Source organism: Phaseolus vulgaris, chromosome 11 (assembly GCF_051622355.1).
Source record: "Phaseolus vulgaris cultivar YP4 chromosome 11, ASM5162235v1, whole genome shotgun sequence".
In the NCBI taxonomy this organism is placed as follows: Eukaryota; Viridiplantae; Streptophyta; class Magnoliopsida; order Fabales; family Fabaceae; genus Phaseolus; species Phaseolus vulgaris.
This window is the reverse complement of record NC_143508.1, coordinates 47,137,763-47,149,940: the sequence shown is the minus strand read 5'-3', so window position 1 is coordinate 47,149,940 and position 12,178 is coordinate 47,137,763. Positions and strand designations below refer to the sequence as shown.

Sequence of the window (12,178 nt, the reverse complement as noted above, 5' to 3'; positions counted from 1 at the left end):
TTCTATTTGAAGGAATGTTTTGATATTGAACATAACTTATCAGGTCTAGGTTCTATTATACCATTTTGCTAAGGTGTGTGAGGGCTGGTGGACTTGTACGATGTGAACTTAAAAAAAGTATGAAAGTTGGAAGAAAAATATTCTTTAGCATTATCATTCCTCAAAACTTTGATAACCTTGCCAAATTGATTTTTGATTTCATTAAAGAAAGAACAAAAAAACAATTTAGATCAATCTTTCCTTAAATAAACCCAAGTTCATTGAGAATGTTTGTCAATAAAAATCACAAAATACGAAAATCTAAAAGATGTGAGTCGACGAGGACCCCAAATGTCAAAATGAATTATTGAAGAGATAACGTTATATTTTGTTTCGGATCCTTTTGGAAAGGGAGATCTAACATGTTTCCTCTGTTGACATGACTCACACTCTAGGACTTGAAGATTGCCAAGGTTAGGAACCATTTTCTTCAATTTCGATAGGTGTGGGGATGACTCTTCAAGAATTGTCCAATATCATGTAGTGGACCTTCTATTGTAGTCGTAGACCTTGCTTAGTTAGCATCGGAGTAAAGCTTCATGAATTCTGTTTCTTTTATATAAAAATCTTGTTCCTAGTGGTTGCAACAAGGTGAGTGGCCTATAGATGCACTACATCTGGGCCATGCATAAATTGACTAATAAAACTTGTAGTAAATTCACATCTTCTAGTATTTCTGCAATGACTACTACATGAAAATTATTGCCATTGCCCACCATGCAAAACTCACCAGGTAATGGGGATAAAACAGCAGCCAGTAAGAAATCTGCCATCCGTTTTTTAACTACACTGGTTCAAACTATAGGAATAACTGAAACTAATAAAATGAAATAATTTTGAAAAAATTTGTACAAAATTGAAACGAGGAAATAAATATCTCATACTACAACAACTGTACAAACAAAAACTCAAGGTAATAAAATAGTATCTTGTGTTCCAACATAAAGTCTTGCGATTGTATTAAAATATTGTTACTGTCAGCTTTGTATAATTTTTTTTTCTGCCAAAGTTTAGTGAAATTTAATGACTTACTGCAAATTGAAGATTAAGGATAGTATTGGTGTTAACTTGGAGCTTGATTCTGAAAGATTAATGGTATCTTGCCTTTCTTATTTTGTCATCGACAGTTTCATAGATGTTTTAAACATCAAGCTGTTTTCAAATTTAAAAGTAGTAGTTATTGATGGACATGTATTTTTCTATTGATGTTTAAATAGTAAGTTGGTGAGTGCTTCTATGCCAGTTTATTGATGTATTCAGATTAACTTTCTACTTTCTACAGGCACTTAAATCTGCATTCCACAATTATCCTAACATAGTGACTGCTTGTTGGGAACAAGTTTCTGCTATTGTGTATCACTTCATTAGCACTGCTTGCGTAGAAGCTCCTTCCAGGCAATCAAGTGAACATGTTGGTAGCCCTACTACATTTATTAATGAAAAAGTTACTATCGCTGCTATTAAGGTAGCAACTTTTCTTTTCCCTGAACTGATCTTAATCCCCTTTCTGTTAGATTTATTGGTGTAGAATCAGAAGTCAATTAGAGTTTGAAAATGCATGTGTTGTATGCGTTGAAGTTAGTTGGTGTCTTTGCATTCCTTTCGCCATAGAGACTTCTGCGAAAAGAAAATAAGAAGAAAAAATGAATGGAGATTTTTATAAGCTACAAGTAGCTTATGCATAAACTAACTTGTAGAGGCTCTTTTGTTTAACTTCTCCAAATTTAGATTTTTCACTAATGCATCTATTCTTAGTTCATTGAGAAACATATTTCACTTTTTTCTTCTTATTTTGTTCTTGTAGAAGGGCTTATGGAGAAAGTTAAACAAACAAACCTTATGTTCTTTCTATAGTCTGTTATATTAGTTCTATTGTTCATTTGGTCTGTTTGATTTACCTGAAACTAATGGACTAGCCAGCATTAAATTGTTCATTGTTTGATTATAAAAGTGCTTATGGAGAAGCACAAAACAAGGGATAAAGTGTTGGATGAAAAATAATTCACCTAGTAGACCAAGGAATAACCTTTTTGGTGTTGCACATGTGAAAATAAAAGATGCCCAATCTACTCCCTGCCTGTCCTAAACACTGTCAATAGATGTGGACCGAGTTAGTAAGGTCCAGCTGATTTTTGGAACCATTGTCATCTAATTTGGCTATGGTATGCCAATTTTCACATGCTGGGCTAATATTTTCGTAGTCGGTATCACAGTTGAGTTGAGGCAGCTAAGGTGGAAAAACTGTGATGCTAATTGAGTTTGTGTTAATGGTATCTATCCCCTGAACATTAATGGGCATTTCTTTCCAACTATTTTTATTCAATTTGAAATTAAAATAATTTTGTCTTTTTCACCCAAAACCTATTTGATATGTTTCTCATTTGTTGTTGAGGGCATAAACTTGCTTCTGATGTGATTTTATTTTTGGTTCTTTTGTTTTTAGTTAGAAGTGCTTTTATTAATACCATTACATTTTTTCTTGTGACATGGTGTCAATTGTGTCTCGTCCTAGCACTTTTATATTCTTTTCATTTGCATAGAAAAGTGTCAAATTTCCTTTTTTGACTTTTTTATTAATTGTCAACACTTAAATGCAATTCTTTGAACATTATTCAACTTCTCTTTTCAATGTTGTTTGTTCCATTTCAAATTAAAATAGGTTTCGTGTTCTCTCAAATCCTAATTCTCTCAATTTGATATGTTTCTCACTTAATGTTGTGAGCATGAACTTGCTTCCAGTGAGCTTTTATATACTTTTATTTTTATTTTTTTTATTTTAGGATATTCTATTAACACCATTACATTTTTCTTGTGGCATGATTTCGTGTTTCTTGTACTATTACTTGTATATACTTTTCATCTAAGTTTTATTTTGACGAAACTTAGATGGAATTCCTTGCGTGTTTTGGTGCCATTCTCCAATTAGGATTGAAGTTTTGCCATGATAACCTATGGTCACCTATAGTACTGACCTTTATCATATAATTATTTGAAAATCCAATTCTGATTGGAGAACAGCAAAAGCACCTGAGGAACTATTGCCTTTATCTAAATTTTTGCCATTCTTATTTTAAATATTATTTTGACTTGAATTGATATCATTTTAGAGACATGATTTCTTGTATCTATTTGAAATAATGAGAATTTATTTTAATATTTTAAGGTTCTAGATGAGAGTCTTCGGGCAGTCTCTGGATTTCAAGGAACAGAAGATCTTTCAGATGATAAATTAATGGATATTCCTTTTGCATCTGATTGCATTAGAATGAAGAAAGTGTCATCTGCTCCATCGTATGATGTGGAGGGAAAAGATGATGTTATTGTAAACTTTGACGCTAGTGATTCAGGAATTCAACAATGGTGTGAGGCAATTGAGAAGCATATGCCTCTTACCTTGTGTCACTCTTCAGCAATGGTGAGAATTTTCATTTCTTATGTAATAGTTTTTTGTTTTTTTTATACTAAATAATTGAGTCTTGTTTGCTAACTTGAATCAGTGATCTTGTTCAGATATCTTGAATCTTTTCATTTTTTAAATTACCTTTCTTTCTCTCTAAATTGAATATTATGAGAACGTATTAGTAGTTTCATTCACAAATTGGCTAGATCTATACAAAGTCAGATGTTGCATAACAGAAACAAAAATGGAGAATAAAAGGAGAGAGAAGCAAGCCACTGGTATTGTTAATCAGCGAAAAGTAGACCTCTTAGAGACAGACTGACCTTTAAATTTCTATTTACCATACACAAAATTAATTGTCTTCTCTGCTTCACCTCTGCTACCTTACTAAATATACGCCTTCCATTCCATAAGATTCACAAGTGATAATGATAACCAACTGCCCCCAATAATCACCATTTTTCTCCATTTCCTCTGCGACACTCTCAACCCCTCATTCATATTTGGATCTGCGACAACATCAGAAGGCCAGCCTACTTCAGGCCAACGACTACCTCTAATTCTTTTGGGTTAATGTCCATCATGTCAAAAGGAAACGAGCTGCATTCACATCACATGCTAATTGTTGAGATCATGTTTCAAAATATTTCTTATCATGGAGAACATGATTGGCTTATGGTGTTCAAAATAGCTGAAAGGTTAAGTTGTTAGGTGAAGACACATGAATGGTTTTTATCATGTCTCTAGCATTGCCTATCTTGGACAAGCCCACCAATCTTACATTGATATAAATCTAAACCAGTTATGAATGTTTTTATATTACATTGTAGTCTTTTACACACCCAAAAATCCTCCATATAATATTGTAAAAACAGGTGAAATACACAAGAAGGAAGGGTTGAATTGTGCATTTAAAACTTTTGAGAAGTTTTTGCTAAACGTTTGATAAATGTGACAAAAGAAGTTTAATGCTGGACAAATGCATTGTCGGGTGAGTTTTTTTAAGAGTAGTGTTTTATCAAGAATGTAAGATGCAACTTCAAGTTGACTATCAAAAACACTTTAAATAGCAAACATTTATTTTGACGAAGTTTTGTCGAGCTGCTAACTCCTCCTTTCACATTTGTTTTTCACCTTCATCATTTTCTGCAATAATCATCTTGTGTACATAGACCAAAAGAAGTGTCAACTATGAAGATTATCGGATAATTCTCTATTTTTGTCTGTCAGACAATAAGCTAGAATCTTTGGATTTGCTACCAAGTAAAGGAATTTGTGACCTCTAATCATGTTTTCAACTTTTTCATTTAAAAAAACTCGTCTCATTTGTTTGTCAGAAACAAAGTGTGAAAATTATGGCTAAAAAGGACCTTAGGTGAGTTGAAGATTAATTTGTAGGGACCCATGAGGCTCTATTGTGATAATAAGTTAGCAATAGACATTGCACATAATCCCATTCAGCATGACAAAACAAAACATACTAAAATAGATAGACACTTCATTAAGGAAAAATTAGAAGAAGGTTTAGTATGCATGTCATACATTCTTCCAAGCAACAGGTGGCGAATGTGCTGACACAAGGACTCAATACCTCATACTTCCATAATCTCATAACCAAGCTGGGAATGGAGTGCACTTCTTCCTCAACTTGTTAGGGGGGTGTTGAAATATGGGTGTAAATATTGCACATTTACTGTACAATAAATATAGATTGATTGGATAATAACTATAGATTTTTTTTAAGAAATCCCAAAAGTTAAGGGATTGAGGGATTAGGAGTTTATTTAGTAGATATGCTCCAGCTTTAGAGTCTTTATGCAGACAGATTTATTTCCTTTATTTTCCGGAGATTTATTTTCTTTATTAGGATTTTGTTTTTCCTTTAAATACCAATGTAACAATGTATTGTTTCTCATTTAGATCAATAAAGGTAATTCCATAATTATTGCTTATTACTATACATTTTTTCACACTTCCAAGATCAAACTGGGTGCTTGTGTGTGTTGACAAGAAAAGTAATTCCATAACTTATTACTATACATTTTTTCACACTTCCAAGATCAAACTGGGTGATTGTGTGTGTCGATAAATTTTGCCACAGACAAAGTTCTATGTCTAATAAGCTTCATCCCAAACTTTCAGCACGTTACTGTGGACCATATTTTGTTCTTAAGCAATTCGGAGAAGTGACTTTCTAATTAGAATTATCAGAGCAAGCTCGGATTCATCCCATGTTCCACGTATCTCAACATAAGAAAGCCATCGGGGATCATTTGGTGGATGTTGCTCTACCTCTAGAATTGCAAGGAACTACAAAAGTGTTCATCCTAGCTTACATTCAGGGAAGACGTACAATCACTAAAGATGCTGCACCAGTATAACATGTGTTAGTTCAATGGAAGGGAAAAACATATGAGGAATCCACGTTGAAAAATTTATCTACTATTCAAATCAATTTCTTAATTTTAACCTAAAGGGCAAGGTTAATTCTGAGGAGGGAAGTATTGATAGACAAAAGACAATAACTAAGAATGTTTACATAAGACAGGATTGCAGGTTTATTATAGAAGGAGGTTTAAACACAATAACTAAGAATACTTTTGTAAGGTAGTTTTTACAGCTTAGTATGGAAAGAAGGAGAGTAATAGGACAAATGGGAGTATGGAAAGTTGTATAGAGCCTTAGGGTGGACAGAGTATTTCTATGACGAGCCATAGGCTTTGGAAGTGGTAGAAGTTTGTTTTAATATGCATATATACTATTTTGTGCTTGTGTTTTTCAAATATGTGATTTTCTTAACAGTGTACCTGTTTCTGCTTTTCCTTTAAAGGTGAGAGCTGCATCAGTTACATGTTTTGCGGGTATGACTTCTTCTGTGTTCATGTGTTTCACTAAGGAGAAACAGGACTTTATATTGTCGTCTTTAGTAAGTATTTATAGAAATCATTCTCAACGCTATCTGATTGGAGTATTGTATCGAATAGATTACCATGCTGCTGAAATGAATTTACTAACTAGCTAAAATTTTGTAGGTACATGCTGCTGTACGTGATAATGTGCCATCAGTGAGATCTTCTGCTTGTCGAGCCATTGGTATCATTTCATGTTTTCCACAAGTGTGTCAGAGGTTATACTAAAACTTGTACTGTGAATATTATGATTTCTTTTTGAAACATATATCTGATTCAATAGAGAAAATCTAAAAAGTTCAATAATCTCTGTAGTGCAGAGGTACTTGAGAAGTTTATCCATGCTGTTGAGATCAACACTCGAGATGCACTTATCTCAGTAAGTTCGGCTTCAATTTCTGAGTCTACACTTTCCTACATACTTTTTTTAATTAATTAGTAATCCGTTGTTTTCCGTAAAGCAGGTTAGGATAACAGCTTCATGGGCATTGGCAAATATATGTGATGCTATTTGTCACTCTGAAAGAATCCCCCCATTTGGACAGCAGATGGGTGAGCTTGATTTGATGTCCTTGATTGAATGATCAACCATTTGGTGTCAAGACAAAATTTCAATGTTCTTTTTGTAATCTCCTTATTTGCTACCTTTTTATGTAGGTTCAATCTCCAATCCCCAGCTGATTGTATTGTTGAGTGAATGTGCTTTGCATCTTACTAAGGATGGAGACAAGGTATCTTTTATTTATGTTTTGTATTTCTTTAAATTTGAATTTCTTTATTGAAAAAATGTCATTTTTGAAGGGAGTAACTAGAGACATGATTGAATTTGTGTCAATGTACTCAACATAGTGTATTATTATATGAATAGTTATGGAGAAAATAATTGCCTAATTGCTACAGTTATATAAATCCCCAAAAATTGCCTATTTACCATTGTTAGTGTTGTATTAAGTTGGTTATAATTGTTTTATCAACTTTTATTTTACGTCTTTTTTTCTTTTCTTTCTCAAAAAAAAGTCTGATTTCTTTATTAATGTTTTCACTCTACAAAGTCTATGACTAAACTTCAGTTTAAATTTCCTTTAAAAAGCTTTCAAATTGATTGGGTTGATGAGTTCATATCCTTGCCTTAATATTCTTGCTTATGGGAATTCAAAACAAGATTATTTGTTCTCATACTCATGATCAAAATGGTGTTGATGAAAAGAAACACAAACATGTTGATCTTGGTCTTACATAGCTATGCTTCTCTTCCTCTAATTATGTGGGATGATGCCTTCACCACTGTTGTCTATTTTATTAATAGACTTCTCACAACCTCTTAACAAACTTGATATTAGAAAGATAATGCAGTTTTATACTATTAGGCTTCTCCTGATTTTCAATTCTTAAAGACCATTTGGTTGAGCTTGTTTTCTAGTGTTAGGCTTTAGAACAAACACAAATTTGATTTTCGATCTCATGAGCGTGTTTCTTAGCTATTCTCCATCTAACAGAGTACAAATGTCTCTCTCCTACGGGTAAATGTGCATTTCCGAAGATGTTATCTTTAATGACTCTGCTTCTCTACCATTCATTCAGATATTTGGGGACCTAGACATGTCACATTGTTTGGTTTTAGATGATTTGTAACCTTTAGTGATAAGTTCTCACGTTGTACTTAGGTTTATTTAATAAGACAGATCTGAACTTTTGTCCATATTTATGCCTTTTAATGGGATTAAGAACCAATTTCTAAACATAATTAAAGTCTTCCGAAGTGACAAAGCTAAATAGTGTATTTTACATCACTTGTCCTCACACACCCACAACAAAATGTCATTGCCAAGAGGAAGAATAGACATCTCATTGAAAAACTACACAATCTCTAATGTTAAAATACAAATGTTCCTCTATTTGGAATGCATATTTTGAATTCTATTATCCAAAAATGTATTTTGGATTGTACAATCTGAAATGTATTTCCAGAATATGCGATCTGGAAACATAGGATTGTGTAATCCAGAAACATATTCCAGATTGTATTTTTGAATTTGGAAACATGTTCTCGATTGCACAATTCACAATGTATTTCTAGAAATATATTTTGAATTGCTTAATCCGGAGATGTATTCTGGATTTTCAATTTGAATTATGTAACCCGAAATGCATATTTGGATGACGTAATTTGGAATGCATTTTTGTATTCTATTATCTAAAAATGTATTTTGAATTGTACTATCTGAAATGTATTTCCAGAATATGCAATCTGGAAACATAGGATTGCGTAATCCAGAAACATATTTCAGATTGTATAATTTTGAATATGTTATAGATTTGTAATCTAAAACACACTTTAATTTTGAATTGCATAATCCGGAATAGAATTTTGGATTGTATAATCAGTAATAGATTTCCAAATTATGCAATTCAAAATGTTTCCAACCCATGGATAATATACTCTATTGCTATAAATCCTAGAATTTCTAGTTCACATAAATTGCCTAATTACTGTAATCCAAGTTATCTTCAATATCTAACGGGGAAACCATTCTATAGGATTTAGGTAAATTGTATATTGATTATTTGCCTCTGATTTGCACATGTGTTTCTGGATTCTTTTATTTATTTTTTTCTTTTTTCAATTACCAGGTTAAATCTAATGCTGTTAGGGCTCTCGGGTATATTTCGAGAATCTTAAAATGTTCAACATCAAAATTTCAAGACACACGAATGGACCATCATAACCACATGAATGAAGCATTTCTCAATACTAAAAATGTAATGGCTTGTCAACAGCATTGTTTACAAGATTTGAATAGGTTAGAGAGAATAGTTCATGCATTTATTGCTTCCATATCTACGGGGAACGTTAAGGTACCATAATCTTATATTGTCTCGTTATTATCTGAATATTTTGGTTTCTTGGTATCAATGCACTCTATCCCTCTTGAAGATGGAATCTCTCTTACTAGGTCCAGTGGAATGTTTGTCATGCTCTTGGCAACCTGTTCCTCAACGAGACATTAAGGCTGCAAGATATGGAGTGGTATGTTAAAATGAAGCACATGCTTCTTATGTTTATCATGTACAATACATTACATATATTTATTCTTCCCCTAGTTACTGCATGCAATTGGTAGCTTATACGAAATAATTTGTATCAGACCTTGACTAGAAAGACTCATTTTGTCCTCCATAACTGGCCCCTCCTAATTCAACAGTTTTTCTGAAATTATTTCTCATGGTCTGCCCTTTAAAGAGGCTACATAGATCCCCAACAATTATCCTAATTGGTTAAATAAAAATAAAGAAATTCCTAAACGATCCTAATTAATAAAATAAAAACAAAGAGATTCCCTTAAAGGGATCTTATCTAAAATATCTTAATTAAAGAGTTATCTGAAATGAGAGCTTCACTAAGGAAATGAAAAATAAAACTTTAATAAATTAAGATTTAAATAAAAAATACTATAGTCCTAATTGGTGGTCCCATGCAACATTAGTGATAAAGATATGGAGTCAATGATGGAATCCTTGTGTGTCTTGAGCACAACACAAGAATATTATATATATTTACATATATATATGCACACACAACAATATTAAACACATATGGGCCTAGACTCATAGAAAAATACTTCTAACACTCCCTCAAGGGCTAATTCTCCCTGCACCATATCAATTCTAACATGCACCCAACATAAAATTTAAACCCGAAAGTTCCCTTGTCATCTTTATTTTCAAAAAATGGCATCAAATGAAAAACACAAACACACACACTGACTTCCGGATTTATGCATCCTAAACACCAATGCTTTCTGGATTTCCATATTTGGAACAGTTACGGATATCCAACTCTGGAAGCAATCAATTCTTTAAGCATCCGGACAACACCATCCAGGAAACCTCCGGATTTCCCTATCTAGATTAGAAAAAACATTTCCGGATATACAGATCTGGAAGTCACCAGTTTCACGAAAATCTCACCTTCTTCTCTGATGAGCATTGCCTATCACAACCCACGAACACTGCCTTCTCCAATACACACTTCTTCTCCGTCGACAACTCCTTCTCTCCATCGTCTCCATGCTCACTGGTGTGCCTCAATGAACCCTAGGTAGTGTTTTAAATCAGTAAGGGCAAACGGGACTTTTCATGTGCATGTGTTAGGTGCAGATCTGAATTGATTTGGTGCAGGGAGAATCAGCCTCCCTCAAGTTGTTTCATATAAATGACATGTACTGAGCTTGTTACAAGTATAAGCAATTCTTGGGTCCCTCAAAGATTTGGTGAAGATATACCAATGCTGATTAGAGTTAACAAACTAAGTAGTATGTCTCAAATAAATAAAAATTGCGTAAAAAAGGACAACTTATCTCAATATATTTCTTCCTCTCGTGGAATACTAGATTTGAGGCAATGGTGATGATGACAATGCATGCTAAAATCCAGTGAGAACACAGCTTGGGAGGACTCCAGGCAACACAAACAAAAAAAAGAGGAAGATGGATGCACTTCAAGCAACCCTAAAAAAAACATAGCTAAGGTGATAAAGAATAAGATACAAAACTAGAGTCCCCATGACGGGAGCTTTGCTACCAACTTAAGAAAAGATTTAGTTATATGAGAGGAAGTAGAAGATACAAAATAGTTGGGGGACTATACCAAATCCCACTCGAAGCGTAAACCTATGAAAATGTAGATTAAACCTATCTTTGAAGAATTCATATATAATAAAATCCAATAGTATCTCACCACATACTATAGTGTTCTAATGAGTGATCTAAATACGTATAGAGTCATTTTGTGAGAAAAAAATGGTTAGGAGAAATCACCACTGACTTTGTTAGCTTCATTGGCCAACTGGCATGTCTTCATAAATCTCTCAAGGGATCTTGTGTACACTTATTTGTAACAATCTTGGTGCATATGACATATACCCTCCATTTTGTGGGAAAGTATTAAAGGTATAATTGTCTAAATAGGCAAATTTATTTGTAGGAGTATTTCACTCATGACTTAAAGTTTGTGGAACTGTCTTCAGTTGGATTCATATTTTTCATGTCCAATAACTTGTATATTTTGTGCTATGCTTTCATTTAATATGAGGATGAAACATTCCCTTTCATAAATTGGAACAAAGGATAGATTGGTTGTTTCTGAATTATACAAGGCATTACATTTCTAGTATTATCCATGGTTATAGAATCGAGATTCGAATCGTGAATCGTTTTTCGATTTTCGATTTTTTTGAATCGTGAATCGAATCTTATTATGAATCGTAAGATACATAATAGATAAAATATGATATATTTTTAAATCAAAAATCAAAATATGAAGTTAAAATCATGACTTTTCTATTCTCCCCACTGCATTCTTCCCCACTGCGTTCTTGACTTTTATAGGCAAATTCAAGGCCTCTGTGACTGTCCTTTTTGTTCCTTTTATTAAGTTTTTTGAGATTTTTGGAAAAAATTAAATCTTTCATCTCCTTTTTCGAATTTTCACCATCTTTTTTTTTTCGGATTTTCACTATCTTTCGTTTCCTTTTTCGAATTTTCCAGAATATGATTGATTCGAAAATATCGGAACTGAATCGGAAATAGAATCGAGAATCCACGATTCACGTGATTCATGGTCCGATTCATGCCCAAAAACGATTCAGGACCCGATTTGAATTGATAAGGTCCTGTTTTGAATCAAATCGCGATTCGTATTGTACGAATCATAAGATTCTAACTACCATGGTATTATCCTTTAGTGTCGTATTAAGAAAGAGGTACTTTAGTTCAATGTGTTTCAGTTTCATTAGATAAATGATATTTGTTGCCTTGTTTTTGGTAGTCCT

The 12,178-nt window shown here is 33.1% G+C and overlaps 1 protein-coding gene across 14 annotated transcripts in view; it reads left to right on the top strand.

Moving 5' to 3' along the window:
- The window catches only part of LOC137829461 (ARM repeat superfamily protein), a 38,908-nt gene that overhangs the window by 22,409 nt on the left and 4,321 nt on the right, over positions 1-12,178 (top strand). For 4 of the 14 annotated variants that reach the window (XM_068636266.2, XM_090297089.1, XM_090297090.1 and 1 more), the window contains 9 exons: positions 1,322-1,504; positions 3,203-3,454; positions 6,270-6,365; positions 6,472-6,566; positions 6,664-6,727; positions 6,813-6,900; positions 7,006-7,079; positions 8,980-9,204; positions 9,303-9,376. In XM_068636266.2, coding sequence (XP_068492367.2) covers positions 1,322-1,504; positions 3,203-3,454; positions 6,270-6,365; positions 6,472-6,566; positions 6,664-6,727; positions 6,813-6,900; positions 7,006-7,079; positions 8,980-9,204; positions 9,303-9,376 — 1,151 coding nt within the window. Of the gene's footprint in view, positions 1-1,321; positions 1,505-3,202; positions 3,455-5,581; positions 6,366-6,471; positions 6,567-6,663; positions 6,728-6,812; positions 6,901-7,005; positions 7,080-8,979; positions 9,205-9,283; positions 9,377-12,178 lie in introns of all 14 variants that reach the window. The other 10 variants (XR_016517228.1, XR_016517229.1, XR_011084017.2 and 7 more) reach the window with 7 other exon arrangements.